This window comes from Dendroctonus ponderosae, unplaced genomic scaffold (genome assembly GCF_020466585.1).
Source record: "Dendroctonus ponderosae isolate FM_Combo_2020 unplaced genomic scaffold, Dpon_F_20191213v2 Dpon_F_20191213_4, whole genome shotgun sequence".
NCBI classification, from domain to species: Eukaryota; Metazoa; Arthropoda; class Insecta; order Coleoptera; family Curculionidae; genus Dendroctonus; species Dendroctonus ponderosae.
This window is the reverse complement of record NW_026018611.1, coordinates 15,947,194-15,967,940: the sequence shown is the minus strand read 5'-3', so window position 1 is coordinate 15,967,940 and position 20,747 is coordinate 15,947,194. Positions and strand designations below refer to the sequence as shown.

At 34.8% G+C, this 20,747-nt stretch overlaps 2 protein-coding genes across 4 annotated transcripts in view; both read right to left on the bottom strand.

The window, feature by feature from the left end:
• Nucleotides 1-15,181, bottom strand: part of LOC109541281 — a 25,879-nt gene extending 10,698 nt beyond the window's left edge. Inside the window, exons 1-9 of one of the 3 annotated variants that reach the window (XM_019910097.2) lie at nucleotides 15,082-15,181; nucleotides 14,053-14,208; nucleotides 11,660-11,776; nucleotides 9,597-9,704; nucleotides 9,375-9,516; nucleotides 9,123-9,299; nucleotides 4,366-4,523; nucleotides 4,061-4,316; nucleotides 498-883 (exon numbers count right to left, since the gene is read on the bottom strand). In XM_019910097.2, coding sequence (XP_019765656.1) covers nucleotides 498-883; nucleotides 4,061-4,316; nucleotides 4,366-4,523; nucleotides 9,123-9,299; nucleotides 9,375-9,516; nucleotides 9,597-9,704; nucleotides 11,660-11,776; nucleotides 14,053-14,160 — 1,452 coding nt within the window. In that variant the 5' untranslated portion in view covers nucleotides 14,161-14,208; nucleotides 15,082-15,181. Of the gene's footprint in view, nucleotides 1-497; nucleotides 884-4,060; nucleotides 4,317-4,365; nucleotides 4,524-9,122; nucleotides 9,300-9,374; nucleotides 9,517-9,596; nucleotides 9,705-11,659; nucleotides 11,777-14,052; nucleotides 14,209-14,640; nucleotides 14,733-14,998 lie in introns of those variants that run through there. The other 2 variants (XM_019910098.2, XM_019910099.2) reach the window with 2 other exon arrangements.
• Nucleotides 15,182-15,463: 282 nt separating this feature from the next.
• Nucleotides 15,464-20,689, bottom strand: LOC109541287 (U6 snRNA-associated Sm-like protein LSm8). The gene is made up of 4 exons (XM_019910106.2): nucleotides 20,545-20,689; nucleotides 20,436-20,476; nucleotides 20,175-20,302; nucleotides 15,464-15,579 (listed from the first exon to the last, which is right to left on the bottom strand). The coding sequence occupies exons 1-4, from the start codon at nucleotides 20,573-20,575 to the stop codon at nucleotides 15,489-15,491; spliced, it is 291 nt and encodes a 96-aa protein (XP_019765665.1). The 5' UTR covers nucleotides 20,576-20,689; the 3' UTR covers nucleotides 15,464-15,488.
• Between the last annotated feature and the right edge of the window lie 58 nt (nucleotides 20,690-20,747).

The window sequence follows — 20,747 nt, the reverse complement described above, 5'->3', positions numbered from 1 at the left end:
TCTTATGTACCATGGTGCATCAACGATACTACGAAGTACTTTATTCTGGAAGCGCTGGATGACGTTTCTATTGCTCTGTTTGGTGCAGCCCCAAATTTGAGAAAACATGCGAAAAAGTTTCACGCAGATAAATTAAAACAATTGACTCCTCGCAATGTGAAGTCACAAGGTCTCCGTTATTTCATGTGGCACAATTTGTAGCGCGGTCGCTTGTAGATCAGCAAATATAGCTTGTGTCGGCTCTGTTTCACTTTTAATCAGTAGACATAATATGATAATAATTTGTCAATTATTCCGATGCTTTCTGCATGCTACTTGAAATAAATAACTAAAAATTGATCTCAACGTTAAAAACATTTTATCAGTTACTTATAGATATTACGATCACCTTAAATAACCAGAAATTGATTCAAACGGACTACAGAGACCGTAACCATGCGTCAACACTCCCAGCTAGAGAGTAGTCGTTGGGACCTAGACTCTCCTTTCTATCTTACCTGATGCCCATGGTCATCTGGTAAGCATTCACCCAATGGCCGTATCATACTGGAATCACGACTTATCCTATCCCTATCAATATGTTCTTCTTTGTCAGCCATTGTGCCCAACGAGTTCTGTAGTTTACTGAAACCACTAGAGCTGAAATAGGAATTGCAATCTTCAGAAGACCTGCCCACAAGATTCGGTGGTAGCTTGCCGACAAAAGATGTGACATTAGAAGAATATGATCCAGTTGGTGAGGCGTTGAAATTGGTAGGCAATGGGGAAGATTCTAAAGGTGTGTTGGAACGATTAAGAGGAGGAGATTGGGTACTTGGTGGAGAGGATGAGGGGCTGGATTCACTGGAAAGACCAGGGGATGGGTAAGTATCTGAATCTTTAGCTGAAAAAAAAATTCGCCATTTTAGTTTGAAAGAAAACGACTATTTAAATAATTAAATATTAGTCAGATGCTACCCGTAATACGAAAGATAAAAATAATTTTGTAGTGGATTGAAAAATAATGGATTAGCATAAACTACTTTATTTTAATTTACGATTATATAATAACGATTTATTTGGACGGCCACGAAATAACTATCGGACGTGATATGTTATCTTATCAAAAAACTTTAACGGCACAATACCAAATAAATCGACTGTTCATTAATTATAAAAATTAAATATGAGATATTTAATGATACCTCAAGTATGGTGGCAAAAGATGAATTTACTATTTATTAAAGTGAATTTACATTTCTAACGCAACAAAAATTTAAACATAAAAAAATCCCTGATAATTACGACATTCCTGCTTTATAAGAAGGGCGATAAAAAAGAACTACAGAGGAATAATTATACTGTCGTTCACTCTAAGAGCTCTTTTACACAAGGATACAGTTGCCCGCTGATTCGTGGCAGACCGAAATCTCCGATGCCATTTACATTGCGGGATACTCATCGCAGACAGCAAAGTAGTAGCCGGGTTCTCATAATTAGCAAGTCCATAAAGGCCCATAGAAAATCGGCCCCGGAAGTCGTAAAATTGCCTGAGCGTCTGGAACTCACGGCTGATCGAAATTCAGTTGCCGAAACTGATTGTGAAAAGTATCCCTGTGTGTATGGTTCCATACATGGCTGTATGTTAAACGAGTATCCGAAGCCATAGTTGCCGGGTAAAAGTATCCTCGTGTAAAACGGCTCTGAAACTAGTCACTAAAGTGATAACGAATGTAATAAACGAACGAATTACATTATCTGCGGGTTTCGATCTGAACGATTGTGTACGGACGCAGTGTTTGTTCTTAGACAGATAACCGAAAAGTCGATAAAGTATGATCCACGTTTGGAAGATATAGTGCATCTCCAGAGTGACAGACAAATACCGAGTAATATCATTAACAGTAAATTGAAGATATTTACGGATATACCTGAATACAGGAAAATATATACAACGAACTCATAGAACCAATAATCGTAAAGAGGGAATGCGACAAGGAGACTCAATGAGCCCATTACTATTCAACATTATTATGAACGAAATAATAAGTCAAAGTTGTAGGAAAAGATTATATCGAATGAGAGGTCGAAAGGTAGAAATCCTATGCTACGTTGAAGATGCAGTTTTAATAGCGGAAAATGAAGATGGTCTGCAGAGGCTTCTTTGCACATTTAACACAAAATCGCTCGGGATGACAATATCAATATCTAAGACAAAATGCATGACCACATCTAAAACACCTCCGTGATGTAATTAGTAGTCGATGACAAGACACTACACCAAGAGATGAAATTGAACCAGAAGTAAGAACACAAGCTATCAAAGCAACAACACAATAGCCAATAGAACCGATCCTTCATTCCTTCGTTCCGCCCTACGCTTTTAGTATCAACAGGATTTTAATTACTTTGGCCCGTATTTATAAACGATACTGAAGCCGATACTCAGCTCATGCTTCGCCAAGTACGAGATAGTTCTCAACCTAGAGAGACGATTTATAAACAGTACTTCGTGAATTATCGGTCGAGTATAGGATTTTAGAGACTTTCGTATTTATTTAGTAATTTTATATTGAGACTGTTGGTAAACTTGGCGAATCTAAGATGGCGTCAGTGTTACTATGTATTTTGAATCGCTGAAAGACTTGTACCACGAAGATCACCGGACACAAGCCACAATATAATATCTATATCTACACTTTATGTAAGAAAATAGACATGGAATTATAGAAAATTTGCTACTTGTTGCATAGAATCTATAGAATAGAAAACTACTTGTTGCGTAGAATCTTAAACATACCAGCAATTGAGTAATGGGTGATATTTGATATTGGTAGTCCACAATTATCAGCTTTCCGCCGATTATTATAAATAAAAATTATTAAAATTATTGAGGTTTTTTATTGCATTTAATTAATTAATTTAAAATGCATTTTTTGTATACATTTACCGCTGGTGGTACAATTGGTATCATCAGCGCAATTCCACCAGCATAATTCAAATTTATTGCTTCGTTTGCTTCCTGAGGCGAAAAATTGCTAACATTCAGTTTCAGTTTAACCAATAGACCGATAGTTGAAAATAGAAAAATAAAAAAATAGTACTTAGATTTAAGGAAAAGTTTAATTTTAGTTATTTCAAAAGACGACGGATTGGATATGCTTTTTTATGATCTGTGGCGAAAAGAGGCTTTTTTATCAATTCGAATAAGATACAATTTCTAAGTTTGTTTATGTTTATATTGCATTTAATTAACTAATTTTGATCATAACGCCATTGTAAAAATAAGCACGAAATTGCCTACATATGTTCGCAATTTTTTCAAATGAGATCTGCAGCTTCTAACATTTTAACTGTCAGGGCGAATAGACAAATAAAGCCATCAATTGAATTAGAAAATGAAACGTAATGCTCCCAAAAGTCGCCCGCAAGCAAGTGTCCAGTCTCCCTCAACAAATCAAAAAATGCCGATGCGAACCTTATGTTTGTTTGTTCTGCGCTTGTCAGAACCGCTGGTCCTTCCTTTAATCCTAGAATGCCAGATCGAGAATATCAACGACTGGGTGCTGAGTAGAAAAATTGCATGCAATGACCGTGTCACGTCGTGAAGATTGCCAGAGATACATCACCTCCCAGAGGCGAAGCACAAGAAGGCCACGAAAACGTTGCAGTGACAATCTACCTTCATAAAGCGAGTTACGATGAATAACAGGCATTGCGCCTAATTGGAAGAAATATGAGGTGTCCGCCTGATTTTGCTAGCTGGTCTTTGATTAACTTGATTCTTATAGATCACGCATTTCTGACTTAACATTACGAAAAATAAGAAGCATTCTACAAGAACTTATTGAACAAGAAATAGCTCTTTGTGTCTCAACAACCACTAAAAAAGTATGATTGAATGTACAAATCCTGTTAGGAACTCTAATGCAACCACCGTAATTCTGCAACAATCGGATTTTGCAAAAATCTTCTTGTCGATTTTATACGTGAAACAAACCTCATCAAAAATAGTTAGTAGTTATTTAACAATTTGGCAGTTTGCATTCGGCTTTTTTTAAAAAATTATAAGATAACTTACCTTCAATTTTACAACAATGGCTACTGTTACTACTTGTACTAGTTGTCCTACTGTCTTGGGATGATCTACATTCACTACTACTGCTATTTTTTCCTTCCTTCTTATCCTTTGACCTTGACTCTGCATTGTTTTTCGTTTTTCCTTTCCTAGGTTTGTCCTTCTCTTGCTTCTTATCCTTATCCAATTGCGGCCAATTTTCTTTGTTTGTCCCCGAACTGTTTGTGCTGTCTTTCGATGTATTACTACTGTTATTCGCCTACAAAATCTAATAAAATATACCCGAAATCAGTTAAATATAAACTTACGTCTTTCGCAACCTTCGCTGTAGAGACCCCTTTTATTTCCACTCCCTGCCCGTTTTGAGTTTTCGTTCGCGCCAACAGATCCTCATGCAGCTTTTTCTCATATTCCTGGTGCTTCCCCAAGTGCATTTGCTCGCGGGTAAAACTAGCTTCTGGGTCACCTTGAAACAAATCAATAACATTTACAGAAAAACTAATTGCTCACCGATTAATGCATGAGAGTTATTTACAAATGAAACACAGGCAGTTCCGACCAAACTGATCAAATCTGGTAGAAATTAAATACAATGAAGCCCTCAACAGTTCCCCTTTACGCTTTATTGAAAACTTAGTTTTTTTCGGCTCCAATACAAACAATGGAATTCCATTTAAATGTGGCCAATTTGGCCCATCTACCAAATATTTTACTTTACAATCTTAACCGTTTGTCGTAACAAAAATGCAAGATATTTTTTATTTGTAATAAAACTAGGAATTTGAAAAGTATTTACGATAATTAAAAAATACAGAGGCAAACCATTTTTTTCTTTAACAAATTCGGTAGCGTGCAGTTTTCAATTTTTTTTTGCAAAACATGCGCCTTTCCTAGCTATTTATTGCTGGAAAATTTCGTTAAAATAATACCATGCGAGTTAAAAAAAAATTTTTTGTATTTTGTATTTTTTAAATTATATTTCACCACCCTGTAAATCCGCAACGAAGAATTTTTAGGCTATCGTTTATATGAAAACTAGGATTATTTTCGAACCTAGTTTACGTGGTAAAAATAATGCAACTTCCTCATGAAACACCTTGTATATAATAAAAAATACATTATTTTTTTCTAATTAAATCGGGAAAACGTTTTTGAGCACGTGTCAAAATTATATGCGTTTGGTAATAAGTACGATATTCGCAGATTCAGAGAGAGACATCAATCGGCGGGTGCTAAGAATCTCCGGGTTGGACCAGGTCGCCAAGGAAAACGAAACCTAGAGGACGATTTAAAATTGGCGTTATTCCTCTGGGGTTGTTGTTTGGGAGTACAGGAAAAATGACAAAAAAAGTTGTTATTAAAAACTGAGATATTTGCAAAAAACTAGATCAGAAGGATGACAACAATGTTTTTCAAGGTAATCTGCCTAATTAACACTAGAACTACCAACCGGTCAATGTAACCGGTTTCAAAAATTCTTCACAATACTTTTATGTAAAACTTTAGATACTCATTATGTTTTGAATGTCATGACTTTTTTTAAATATATGTAGTCATTATAACATCATATATTTCTTCTTTCCCCCTCCCCATATTTCTTGAGTTGCGTATGCAACATACCTAAATATTTTCAAGAAAGTTGAAGAAATTTTCAAAAGAAACGTCGAATTTCGATTACACTAAATTTTAGGCTAAGAAAGTATGTCTTCTAAGCACAAAGCACAATGTGTCAAAATAAACCTTAATTCAAAAAAGTTCCCGAAAGTGTAAAATTTTATAACAAAACTAAATACAGGGTAGACGTAATGGACCAAATGGCTAGAAAGTACAGCACAAAGTTAGAATCTCAAAGGTGGCCTTTTCATGTATTCTTCAATATCCTACATTTGGCTGCAATAAATGCATGGACAGTATATCAAGAAACTACAAGACAAAATATCTAAAAAAATATTTTTGTTTCAACTGGCAACAGAAATTTCTACGCAAAATAAGAATCCATTTGAGCTACAAAACTGCAAAACTGTATTTATTTATTGAACCACTCTCAAAAATCGCAAACACGAAAAATTTGACATATAGGGTTATGTAATGCAAATAAAACAAAGAATATTTTTACCTCAAAATTTTGTAGAAAAATGACCTGTGCACAATGCTTCAATAAATTTGTTGAATTACATTTAATACTTTGCAACCACAAGTCAGAACAGAACAGAACATTAATAAACTGTGTGTCAGCACAGAAAATTAATAAACAACCTGAGATTCGCCAATGATACCACTATAATGGCTGAGAGTGCAGAAGATCTTCAAACCCTGTTAGAGAGAGTTAAACGAGAATGTAAAGAAGTAGGACTCACTATAAATACCGAAAATCTCATGGTTATAAGTAAAATCCCAAACACTAACCTTCTCTCACATTAAAAGGAAAACAAAAATATAAATATCTCAGTCGGCAGGAAGAAAATACCCTGGCTCCGAAACGTAAGGGAATGGACAAATCTCAACGTCGAAGAACTGTTTCATGTTGCAAGAGACAGAGACGCATTTAGAAACGTTTTCGCCAACCTTCAATAAGAAGACAACATGAAAGGCGGAGGAAGCACAAGTCATACGGTCATTTTGAGCGGTTGGTAAAAATAGGTCATATTGATGGGCTGGGAGCTCTAGTTGCTTCTTAATTATTAAAGATTGTAGTAACCATGGGTAAACACAAAATAACTAAGTTCAATTACAATGAAACATTTTGAGTTTAGGATAAAGTTGTCACTTTGCCGCTAGTCCTGCCAACCTTTTTGGGGCAAATGAGTGATATACCTAAATCCATCATAGCTGTCAACAAAATCTCAATTGGAATAGAGCCACAACACCACAAACAACATCAACAAATAAAGTACAATTAAGTGGTTAAATCGCATGAGATGTTCCAAGTTCAGCCCGTTTAACTCCAAACATGTTTGTGCGTGCCCGTATCACATCACTTGTGCACTCTTGGCAGCAGTCCGGGCTCACCTATTTTTCTCGTTCTCTCCAAGTGAGCCCCAATAACCCCTTAAAAGGAATGGCTCCAATTTTGAATCACCCTCTATATATCGTGACATACAAGAACCCGTTCACACCACGAAAGAATATTTGAACTGGAGGAAGAACTTAAACAGGTACTCTAGGATGTGCTTGGAATAAGCGAAATTTGCCCGAGAATAACAACTACTAAAAGCAGGAAATATGGTCTGCCACAGATGTACCGAAAATAGTTCTCTGTGAGGGGTAGGACAATTTATAAGCGACATGTGCCCGATATAATAAAAGAATTCAGAATTCAATCAGGGAATTCAGAAGAAAGAGGTTCAGAATTAAATCAGGGATCAATGTCCACTGGCCTCCTCGTGATGTGCCCCGGGCAACATGTCTCTTGTAAGACTGGCGTCTCCGGACGAGCGTGGGAAGGGGCCATATGGTAACAGCGCGTGGGGTCCGTCCACAAACTGCAATCCGAAGTCTGTCATCTTGAATGAGATTAAAGCAGCCTATTTACAAGGCAATCTACATTGTGCCAATTTTAACGGCCTTCCGCTATCCTCTGCAATTATCAGTTCTTTTTCTGATCAAGACTGGACACGTCAGTAAATCGTATGATGTTTACCTATCTATATATAAAGTACCGTGGACAGCCTTCAACTCAGTCAACAGTCATCAAACTCTTTCTTCAGCTTCCAACTTTTATTCACCTCGGTATAACTTTAACTACGGAACAGGAACAAACTAACTTCTAAACTAACGTCAACTTCACAAACAATAACAATAACAAACGGAAAACACGCGTTTCCTACTCGCGGGGTTTAACCTCTTCTGCACTCAGGCGCGGCTGTCACTTCACCTTCCCGTCTGGTTCTCGTCGTCGCTTATATAGTTTTCTCCAGGTATCCCAGATAGTTCTCTAAATCTCCAGAACAGGTGCGAAACTTCCCGCTTGTCAGTGTCATATTTGACAGTAAATGGGGCCCAAATGGGGCGCCCATTTACTGAAATACCATGAATTTCGATCCCCCATTCCAAACGTGTGTACCCCAGGCCATTTCCGTTACAATATTTTTATAAAATTAAAGCCCATGGGTCTAATTCCTTGATTAAATTGAAATGGGAAAATGACCTTCTTTTCAAAAACCCATGTTTTGACCAGTATTTTATTTTGAATTTATTCATATCTGCTGTTAGCGCTGAAGAACCGCGATATTTTGACGCCTTGAAGGAGTCATATGTTAACGCACAGATCAAAACAACACTGATAAATTGCTACGTCTGGCGGATAGACCCAATTTCTGTACAGATTGAACCCTGAAGATTGCCGTGTGAGTAGACCGCTTTAATGTTAAGTGTTGTTCAAAGCGCCGCGTCATAAGAGGTCAGGTGACACAACACACAAGTCTCTTAAGACACAGTATTACCCAGGCTTAGTTACTGCCATGAGACGAGTAATATTTCTCACTATTGCAACGATGCCAGTTTCCAGTTTCTTAAACTGCGTTTTACCAAACGCAGTTATGGAATCGCTGGTGAAAACGACGTGGCGCTAAACGAGTTTAATTTAGGTTATTACCATAAACCTAGTTTCGTTAAACGTTCAGTTTGTTTGTGGTGAAAATCGGCCTAAGACGTTCGCTACCGAGGTTTGCCAATTTTGTGGGGGTGGATAAGATTTCACTATAAACTTGCTAAGTCAGCATTGATCAATCATAAAACTGACATGACTACTAATATACAGGGTGATACACAAACATTTTCGTAATTTGAAGTAAATATGGTAATGTTTCTTTTCAAATGCTTCGATATCTCAATAAGCTACCAATCAAATATAGAATAGTTTCAAAATAATCCTTCGATAAACTATCGAAATAATTCGTTGAAATTCGATTTTCAAAAATATTTTCCAATATTTTCAATCCTTAAAAGAAGTGACGCCAATTTTGAATCACCCTGTATGTTAATGTTGCTCATTCTGATGATTTATATGTACCAATAACAATGTCTAGCCGTTATGTATGAATATTAAACATTTCTTGCAACTTACCATATTCATGTAAATACATGCAATCTGGTTTGGGACAAGGTTGGTTTTTCAAAAAGTGAGAACAGTACTTGGTGGTGCCGAGACTAGATTTTATTGATCTATTATCTATTGTAAAGTTGTTGACAGCCTGAATGGCTCTCAATGCATCGTCACTCTTTATATACGTCACATAAGCACCTAAAAATGTATTGATGTTGTTAGTTGGATTGGGGCTTCTGAGGTAAAAATACAGCAATGCAATATGATACCTACTCGCACTAGGTCCCTGCGAACCAGCATAAGATGTTGATTGATTTATCACCACCTTATGTATTTTCCCAAATTTTCCAAAATACTCATGTCTCTTTAGAATTTCCGGATCAGCTAACCTAGGAGGAAGACCGACCACGAACACCTAAGTTGAAGAGACATATTAAGCGACAAGGAACAATAGACAATATTTCATTTCACGGGGCTAAAAAAATGTACACGTACCAGGTTTCTCTGTACTACCCTCACACTGGACAAGTGCTTGCGACTCTCAGTAAGTTTGGCTTTGCGCTGTTGATCCCGTTGCCTCTTATCTGCTTTCATCTTAGCCATCTAGTTTACAAATTAGATCATTTAAAACAAATACATACAATTAAAAGAAGTCGTATTAAACACATTTTAATATTATAATATATCAACAAAAGTAAAGTATGAAAGCATAAATTATTAGCTCCATAACCGCGGAAGTTATGGATTCTTGCACGAAATTTTATTTCTTTATTACTCGCAAAATTATGCTTTCTAACTACGTTTGCGCCGCCTAACGGCATTGACATATTTCTAGACCATTGTTTCTCGAAAATCTTGTATGTTACTTCATATTTAGCTTTGCTCATGGCCCTATTTACTACACTGGGTAAACTCGAATATCAAACTACCGAAAAATCATTTTTTTTGCTCCCTTAACAGAACAGGAATATGAATAGATTAAATAATCAATAGGTAACACGGAAAATTTTACAAAGTTGTTTGCAACTTAAGACACTAAACAGCAAATTTTCCTTCTAAAACTAAACAAAGTGTCGTTGCAAAATTAAGCAATTTCGTTATTATGCACATTGTCTAGTCAAGGTGAAGATTAAACATATCTAACACTCAGATTGTTTAGCGCGTACGGCAATTTGCAGATTTCCTGAAATACCGTAGTCAATGTGCAAATTGCCCAAAAGAGTAGCGATTTTACAAAATACATAGGCATTTTGAACATTTTCGGAAACATATATACAGAGTGTTCCGAAATTAGGTGGCTGAACTGAAACAGGAGAATCTCATATCGAAAATAATACCGTTTCTAAACAGCTTCAGAAGTGGTTCAATAAGCTAGTTTTGTTGAATTCATTCCTATACGGTTGGTACCTATTTGATAATTTTTTGGCTTAATCTAGATCCGAAGTGAAAACTCGGTCATGCTGTAATTATAGCTTTATCACTTGGGGATTTGAGACTTTTTGACTCATTATTTTAAAGTGTTTTTCACAAATTAATACACACACTTTCCGAGCAAAATTACTTTGAAAATAATAGTTAGATTTTAATTAAACATTTCTTGAATACCATGAAACAAAAATAGTTATTATTGTGATCCAAAAATGAATAAAATTCCTTGCGAATTGCAATTTCGTGAGATTTCGCACTATGGGCCCAATTAAGAAAAATAGTGTCAAAATAAGATATCGCCTCTTAGAAATTCCTTAATGGCCTGAATTTTTTTCAAATGTTGGTAGACTGATATAGATTAGAATTTTCGATATATGAACTCGTATATAAAATATGAACAAGATAATAAATTAATCATATCCATATCATTTTTTTCAACAAATAATCTGATTCCTATATTTCTTCGGAACAGATCTTAACCCCTAAAGCACGTATTTTTCCCCTCTACTTGTAAATGTATTAGTAATGTAAAAAATTTACCAGGAAGTTCATATACATAGTATGTTTGATTTCAGTCAGAAGTTCACAACTGTCTTTGCACTTTTCGTGCAACAACTGTCATAACCTCGAATACAATTTTGTACACTCTCAAATTATTCTCCCATATATCCATTGATATGTAGATAATACTCGATTTTTGGGATGTGAAGGTCATACCCACGTGTGGGCGGATACATTGTGGCATTGTCAATAATTTTCTATTAATCTGTGTCAATCTATCAACATTTTTAAAAAAAATCAAGCCTTTAAGTCATTTCTGAGAAGGCGCTATTTGATTTTGACACAAATTTGCTTATTTGGGCCCACAGTGTGTCGCCTGGTCGGTTAATGAACAAAAGTCAAGGAAAGGCAAGGTGCAGTCAAAGATTGAGACAAATATTCCGGATCCAGATTGTATTTATAGCTTTTCTAAAGTATACCCTAAATGGCCTAAATACTTGCTGCAAAACTTACATTGCTTTTAGGTACATTTTTTCAAGCGACTGCCAGACAAATCGCCAATATTTAATACTGGTAATAAATTATCTAACTTTGACTAAAAGTTGGTTACTAATGCAATATTGGGTTACCTGCTCCTGGGTAAGAGGGATAAAGTCCGCAGGATTCTCCGAGTATGGCTTACGGCATGCAGGACACAAACCCCCGTTCTCGTCATGACGAATACGATGCCAACAGAAGCGACAAATCTGCAAAAAATAAATTAAGTACTGACTGTGGCGAAAGGTGTCGTTTTTCGAACGACGATGACGTTCGAAAAAAAAGAGAATCTAAAAATGCAGTAATATATAGGGTATTTAATTTTAAAAAACAGAACTATGATACTTTTAGGGCTGTTGGAACACCCTGTACATTACAAAAATATTGTTAAAATGTGCGCCCGGTAAGCGCCTGCCAATTTATAAAATAATACTTTTTAAACACCAATGTTATTCAACTTATACTGAGGAGACATCATAAACAGAGCACTTTCAGGGGCGAGATATAGGTATTAAAATAAAAGGCATTCCAATAAACAAATTAAGATATGCCGATGATACGGTTGTAATTGCAAGATCTTCAGATACTAATTAACAGAATAGTAGAATGCAGTAAAGAATGCTGATTATCACTTAACATCATCAAAACAAAAGTAATGGTAATATCTAAATCACCACCAAACTTCCATAACATAATCGTACAGTCAAAAAAAAATGGTCATTTACTAAAATAAAGGTGTTCTGCGGACAAGATATACGCCTTAAGCTTAAAATTCGCCCTGTGAGATGTAACGTGCTCCCGATTCTTTTCTACGGAATGGAAGCGTGGACATTGAAAAAGATCGACACCCAGAGGATAGAAGCATTTGAAATGTGGATGTACCGTAGAATACTGAGAATATCGTGGACAGAGAGAGTGGCAAATGTGGAGGTTTAGCGAATAATTATAATGGGCAAAAGGTTCATAGAAGAAGAAGGAATTTACTTTGTCAAAATATCGCATATTATTGTGCCAAAAGAGCGATTTGGGAACCATATTAAAATGTAGTGAGTCTGTTAGGGAGCCGATATTTCAAGAGTTTAATATTAAAAATAAGAAAGTTGTACAATTGGTGTCGCTGTCCGATCTTGAGACAAAGTTATATAATGGAAGAAGGCCACTTAAGAATAGCAAATTGGATCATGTGATGAGTTTAGCAAAAAACTATATCCTTTAGTGTGACCTATGGTTTTACAATCAGATCGGGGAATACCATAAGTCTTACGTAGAGCCTTATGTTGATTCTTCTGTGACAGAATTTAGCAGCTGTGAATAAAAAATTTCGACCCGGTGTTGGATTTATTACTCTATTACTATTATTTATTTTTTTAAAAATTTTTAGCATATAAATAATGTTGAATGAATAAGAAATAATGTTGCTTATATGTATTCCTTGATCAAAAATGTACAGCGTATTGTAGTTTCTTAAGTTTTAAATCGTTTCGCTTACAAATAAATCGTTTTTTTTTGTTTCCTGCAAAATGAGCAACAATGAACTTGGTCGGTTATTGCATTGAACCGTTCAATTGGAGGGACCAACTTATCGGACGAATTCATACAGCATTTGATAAGGAAACCAGTATAAAACACTACATCGGGAATTATTTTTCTAGGCTACTAAGACGACTTGGTAAATTCAAACCTCGCATAGGTATGTTTGTATCTACTGTCCATTATGATTGTACGTGATATATTTTGTATTGTTTCATTTTTCATTTTTTACCATTGTTGACTGTACTGTACTTATGTATTATATGTTGTAGTATTTTTTGGTTTTTTACTAGCTCTGTTCACAAAATGTGTTAATTTTTCTGTGGCAATAAAGCATATTTTGATTTGATTTATAGGAAAAAGGAGTTTATTTTCTTCTTAAAATTACTCTCATAATTCATAAACGAATTATCTCGAATAATTGGGGACACTCCTCCATATTTTTTATAATTTTCGATAACATCCCCATGCTCAACGTTCCATATTTTGAACACCGTATATACCCACAAATAATAGTTTAGTAGTATAAGTATAATGTTTTAACTCTGTCTTATGCGGATGAAAGCAGCAGATTAATGCTATGTAAAACAAATAATGCAATTTTCTATAAATTTTGCTGTTCAAGTCAAAATGTTTATAAATAAGTACATGATAAAAGTTCGAGCTAGGTGTCTATTGTCATTAGAAAATTCGCAACTGAAATAATGGGTGATACCATTAACTTAATTAAAAACATTCGAACGTTGCGTACATCCTAATTGTACCTTACGTGTAACCAAAACGATATGTTTGAAAATACTTTGTTACAACACAAAACCTAGCCAAGATCAAATTAAACTGGATTATAAGTTCAATACCCATACAGGGAAACTGATTTATAAGGCGTTAATCATTATGATATCAATTATTCTAGAAAGCAAGTGAAACTAGGTTTTATGTACTTAATTTTATTTACCTGATAACCACACGTGCACGGAAAGAAATTCAAATCATCAACTTCCAAGGACTCCATGCACAATGGACATTCCACCTGCTCTTCACCACTCTGATTCAACACTGACATCTTAGTTATTCACGAAACTTTCTGCGATCCAAAACAATATTGTTTAGCCTATGGAAAAAAAGACTGTTTATTTCTCTACGGATGGAACTAGTCACTAGACAATAGAATAAGTACTGTATTATCACTCTTATCTGCATAATCACAAGATTATTTATTAATTATTAATTGTTTACGAACAATTATTGCAGAATAAAATAATGGAATGTGTGTAAGAACAAAAGAGGTTTCCTGTTGAAAACACATTGAGGAAGTTGTTGGACAAGTTGTCATGAACACTGGAAATAGGATTTCCAATTAAGTGCAACAAAACGTTGAAGAGTATGTAAAATATGGGGAACACTGTTAGAATTGATGACCTAGAATGATGGATAGGGTTTCTAGTATTTAACATGACATGATTCTTGAAATCCTTTGTTCATCTTGAACGTTTTCAATTGCCAAAGAACATAGAAGTCAAATATAAATTAAACTCTGCTTGACCTAGAAAGGACTATTGAACTCCTTAAAACTCCTTCAGGAAACGCGTTTTTTGGCAAGAATCACCATAAAATTAGATAAAACGTCAAAAAAAATCGTAACATCTGTCAAAGTGTTGCCTGAATAAATTTGTTTCCTCAAGGCTCCCACAAAACTAATGGGAAATGGAAAAATGTTCAAACTTGCTGGTTTTCGAGTTTTCACCTGCCAAAACATGGTCCGAAGTCGAGAGGCAGAACCATTCCTTATAAGTACAAATAATTTCAGAGAAAAACTGTTCTATGGTTTTTATGCAATAACCCTAGAGATCGTTTTTGGCAAAACTCAACAGTCGAAGTATAGATTTAATACACAAACTTACGCACAGAATTCCGTAGTTTTCTATTCTATTCAAAAACTCGCAAAAATCACAAGTGAAACGTGGAAATCCTTGTATTTACTTACTTTAAATTTCTGATTAGACAGTTACCAATATGGCGACTTTGATCTCTCAAATCCTTGCGCGGTGATCGGCGCACTGTTTACGTTCGAAACTGTTTGATTCGATTTTTTATTTCTAATGTTCTCCGAGTAACTAAATTATATCTATCTCGCACTAACACGTGGCTTAATATATAACCTTAAAAATTGGGCTATCTATCTGGGACAGTCATCTGCTAAAACGAATACTACTTTGAAGATCCACTGAGCGGAATGCGGACACAAAACTTCGATAGGTTCACGTGACTAACGTGGGAATTTCAAATTTAAACTGCTTTTTTTATATTTGAAAGTCTGTGCTTTTAGGATTAAGGTACATTTACTTAAATAATAATTAAACACTTAATAAGTCAAATTATGTAATTAATACTTTAATGTACAACAGGATTTAAGGGCTCTGCTTTAATGGTGGACAGATTTAGCCTATTGTCTACATCTTCATCAATTAATCCTATGATAGCCCTAAAAAAATAAGAGTAAATAGAACAACGAAAAGTACCGAAACAGTTTGGAAAACATACAATTTTACATATATCACAGTGCCGTATTTAGCTCAGTAACATTTGTAAAGGAAATTAAAACTCTTGCTTATAAGTGGATAAACATACCAAAAGTATATCACTGGCACGTAGTATGCATAAGCAACTTAAACATATGAAAACGAAGGATAAAAATGTCTGATTAATTGATATTCTCTAAATTGTAGTTCGTGAAATTATAGATTAGCGGCCTCGAAAACCAAGCGTTTCTCAAAGGTGAAAAACAAACGCTATTTAAAATAAAATAGGCTCAACGCAATTCGAATACTGGAAAAACAATAGTGGCGTTCAGGCGTTGTTTTTCTTCTAACAAATTTTAAAACTATACAAATTGTACGAAAAATTGTGGGCATGCTTTCGGATACATGTGCAGGTTGTCCAAATACTACAAGTTTGTATACATTTTTTCCTAAAGATATGTACATGGTGTTTCCTCATAGGTTAACAGCCCCATAGATCAATTATTTCAAAAAATAATGAAAAGTAAGAAATACAAACCCTGTTTATTATTACTCATATTTTCAAAATCTAAAATTTAAATTTAAAAATTAAATACGTAAATGTCAAAATTTTTGTTGACTTTAATTTTTGTTGTAAAGATATGCTTTGGCCGCTTTCAAATCAAAGTAGCCTTGAAATACGACCAACAAAAATCAAAGAGAAAGTAGCGATATTTACTATTTATGCTGCTATAGTTAAAACTATAATAAATAAAAACAATAAGATTAAAATTAGTGTTTCTCTATATGACCTCCATTTCGCTCTATATTTTCTATATTCAATTGCACGTTATCTAAAACATTTTGAATATAGTATTTATGATTCATATTAATCTTGTTTACTGCATCCACTATTCTAAGGCGTAAATGATTAACATTTGTAACTGACTTTAATACACAATATTTTTAATAACTTTAGAAAAAAGAATCAATAGGCGTTAAGTCGGGGCTATTGGATGGCCAAGGGATAAGACCAGCTCGTCCAATCCAGATATAAAAATGTTATTTAATAATTCTGCTACCGAGCGAACGTTGTGAAGTGCATAAATTTTAAATTATTCATCTTTATTAACAATTTTTGTTTTCTTTTTCCTTCTAATAACCTGCTATTCGCAAAATCGTTATTCTATGTTATTAAATGTGTATCGAGATAATCACAATGATGAGATGATGCCTGTTCTTCGTTTTGGTAGAATAATCGCAGAATCCCGCATTGCTTAGCAAAATAGACATGCAACAAAATAGTGCAAATAAAAATTTACACCCTAAAAAAAATTGTATCAAATTTAGACACTTAGGCGCCCCGAACATACTAAACACGTCGTATTTTGTACAGAGTTAACGGCTGACTTAATTGCATCACAATTGCAAACTGCTGAATGGATTAAATATATTAAAGCGAATTTTAGTAATGAAATAATTTTGATGCAAACAAACGCCTCAAGTTAAGTACTGTACAGAACGCAAATTTCCATCCCGTATACAAACTCGTGACCGGAGTCACAAAGTCGTTAATCGAATAATTAAGTAAGTTGAATTTACGCTTGAAAAGATTCAAAACAATTGAATTCATATTCAAATGCGGTTATCACGCAAATGGCACTAATTCTCCAAATATTTTTTCCACAAATTAAAACTTTTTAAAAAATCGAAAAGTTTCTCAAAGCCGATATGTTAAATCTTCGTGCAAAGCGTTTAGAAAATACGGGTCTTCAATCAAAAGTAATTTCAAGTTAGACTTCGGTGCTCACTGTACCAAACTGCATATTAAACGTTTGCAAAATTAGCGACAACGTCCAAATCACACTTTAATATATGCAACCGTTTTAAAACTAAAGCTAATCAAAATACTATGCATTTATACTTAAATTCATATTTTTACTGTCACCAACATAAATAGAAAAATATATTGACGCGGATAGAAGCAGTTCAGTTCAGTGATCAACGGGTTCTTTAATAATTTCAACAAATTAAACTATCTAATATTGTAAATTTGCATTGTAACAATCATATGATTCAAACACTTACACAATTTAACGAAAGACTGGAGAATATTTGCGAGTTCAAAAGTCTATACGCCCACTGGCGGCTAAACTATAGCTATACTTTAACTACTCGAATTTGAGATTTATTTTGGTGATATGTCATTGTGACTTATTTTGTTCAATTCTAAGAAAATTAATAGAAAACATTTTAACAAATAAACATCATGCATGTCAAATAGCTTATAAAAAATAATTCATGCATTGCTTAATATGTATTTTTTATTACACTGGATGTACAAATAAAGTTAATTTGTATTTGCAAATGTTTGCTTCGGAATAATTTATATAGGGTTTGTTGCCGTAAATGAGATTCCGTTCTCTAGACGATTTCGTGACTCCAGTCACCGGCCTGTGTACGAGGGAGGTTTAAAAAGTCCGTGCAAACTCAGAGAGAGGGCACCACTGGTGCCTATAGAAGTGATTTTCAGTTAGTAGCATCTCTTGGAAGAACGCACCCCAAGTTTTATCCAGATCAGTTGATTTCTTTATATGTCTATTGGGATTTGCAAGGAGTAATCTTTATTGATTATATGGAAAAAGGTAAAACTATTACAGGTGCATACTATTCACCGTTATTGGACCGTTTGCAAACCGAGCTGCAAGAAAAATGTCCACGATTGGCCAAGAAAGTCCTTCTCCATCACGATAACGCACCAGCTCACAATTCAGCAGTTGTGGGTGCAACATTGATGGAAGAAGGATTCCAACTCGTTCCACATCCCCCTATTCTCCAGATTTCTCTTCCTCAGACTATTACTTATTCCCCAGTATGAAAGAACGGCCAGCGGGATTTTTTTTTTATTCAAACAAGGTGATTTGCAGAAACAAATGCCTATTTTACAGACTTGGACAATTACTATTATTAAGAAGGGATTAGTCTAAAACTAGATGACGTTCAAAAATAAAAATGATCTATCCTAAAAAAATAAGTAGTTTTCATTTTCTCACGGACTTTTCAAACCACCCTCGTAGTTATCGTTAATAGTTCTGTTTGAATGTAACTGACTAAATGATGGGTTGGTATTCGCGAGCTCAACTACCGATGGTGGCGCTGGGAAATGTCAAATTACCAGTAGTCGAGTGACAGTTGAGACTTGTCAGACTTGTTTATTTATTGAAGTTGATGAGATTTATAACATAAAACAATACGTACACACTCTTAGATCTGTTTCTATTTCTTTAAAAGCTTGGAAAAGTTTAAAAGCTTGGAAAAGAAAAAAATTTAGAAAAAAACAAATTACAATCAGACGTAAACATCAATGTCAACAAAACAAGTGTCAAATTACTAACTTAACTTGTAGTAACAATTTTAACCAGCAGGGGCGTCTGGACTTTTGAACTCGCGAATCCTTGGCAGAACTTCCATTTCCAAAACATTTTTTTATTATTTCTATTCTTTCGCGAATTGAATTTTAATTATAATGAAAGATATGCACGTTAAGTTGAAAAAACTTCAAGCCCACACTGACACTTGACGGCAACTCGTTGTTTTTGCAATATTTCAATCATTCAACAACATTTGTACAACAACAAACGCGAGAAAAATTGAAACGGTTGAAGATGGGTAGAGAACATGCTATACCAAATTCACTACAAACTTCTGGCAAGATCGAAAAATAGCTTAAAACTATTAAGTTTCCATTTGAAAATCAAAAGCGTGACGTAGTATCTTGTTCATGAAACACCCTGTATAATGATTACAGTCAGGCAAAAGGTGTTCGAGCCTTTTTTTCTAAATCTACTAGGAGAGTGTATAAGAGGGGTGTACGTCAGGAAGACACTATTTCATCTAAATTATTTACGCTGGTCTTTGAAGAAGGCTTTAAAAAATTAGAATGGGATACTAAAGGTATTAACATATATGGCACCAGAGTTAGCGACCTGAATTTTAAATTGAGGAAAGAAAACCAACACGCAGAAATCAAAAGGTGCAGCTTTCGGCAAGTTAGGGTACATTTTAAAAAACATGATCTCTATAAATCTAAAACGAAAAGTATCTAATCACATGTGTAGTGCCAGTCCAAACATACGGATTGGAAACAATTAGGCTAAAAAACATTTGCGAACAAGCTTTTATCAACACAAAGAACAATGGAAAGATGCATGTTAGGCATATCACATAGTGACAGGATTAGAAATGAAAATATCAGAGCACAAACTAAAGTTGCCGATATAATACAAGAGATGGCTAAGATCAAATGGCAATGGGCCGGACACACGGCTAGATAGCCTAGACAGATGGGCTCATAAAATTATAACGTGGAGGCTTAACAGTATAAACGTAGTATAGGACGCCCGCAGAAACGAGGGGTGGACGACATCAGGAAAGTGGCAGGCAAATATTGGTTAAACGTAGCACAGGACTGGGAGACATGGAAACAGATGAGAGAGACCTATATTCAGGAGTGAACCGCTGTGGGTTGATTATGATGATGATAGTCTTATAGTAAAGAAAATGAATAAAACAATCTTACACATTATCTCCTCTGATGATATGAAGACCCAGCATAACTTGTTCCACTCCTGTTGTTGTTGAATAGACCCTTTCATGAGATTCGTCGAGAATCATATTAATTGTTTGGTCAAATCCTTTCAAGGTTCCCTACAAAATTACACTGTTGAAAATTATAAAAATGTGCTTCATCTGAAGAGATCAAGAAATTCTTCCGTTCAAGAAACTCTCCTCCAAATGATAAGCTGGAGACGATTTAAAACACAAAGAAAAGGCTTCTTACTATAAAATTCCTTCCATCTGAGGTGATGATTGAAACAGTATCTAAAATGAATGTTAAGAAAAACCGGAAGAGACAATAAAATAATGGAAAACCTAGTAATCAAGGATACGGTTAACAAAGCTATCTAGTCCTGATGTCATTGTTTTCTAAGTAATGTTGGAAATTTGCCAGTATATACCAAAAAATTGTTTTCCCGCAATTATTAAGGCTATGTTTAGCTTAGGCATCATTCGTTTTCGGCTTAACATTACATATGAGAGAAGCGGAAGCAACTTTACCAAAAAGCGATGTTGCCAAATCGACTCTTTTTTA

Bases quoted from the DNA above. Each gene is read 5' to 3' on its own strand.
- LOC109541287 (XM_019910106.2), bottom strand. From the start codon at position 20,575: ATGACATCAGGACTAGATAGCTTTGTTAACC. The intron at 20,303-20,435 runs GTAAGAAGCCTT...GTAATTTTGTAG, and splicing joins CAGATGGAAGGAATTTTATA to GGAACCTTGAAAGGATTTGA. The intron at 15,580-20,174 runs GTAAGATTGTTT...TTATTTTTTTAG, and splicing joins ATCATCAGAGGAGATAATGT to GGCTATCATAGGATTAATTG.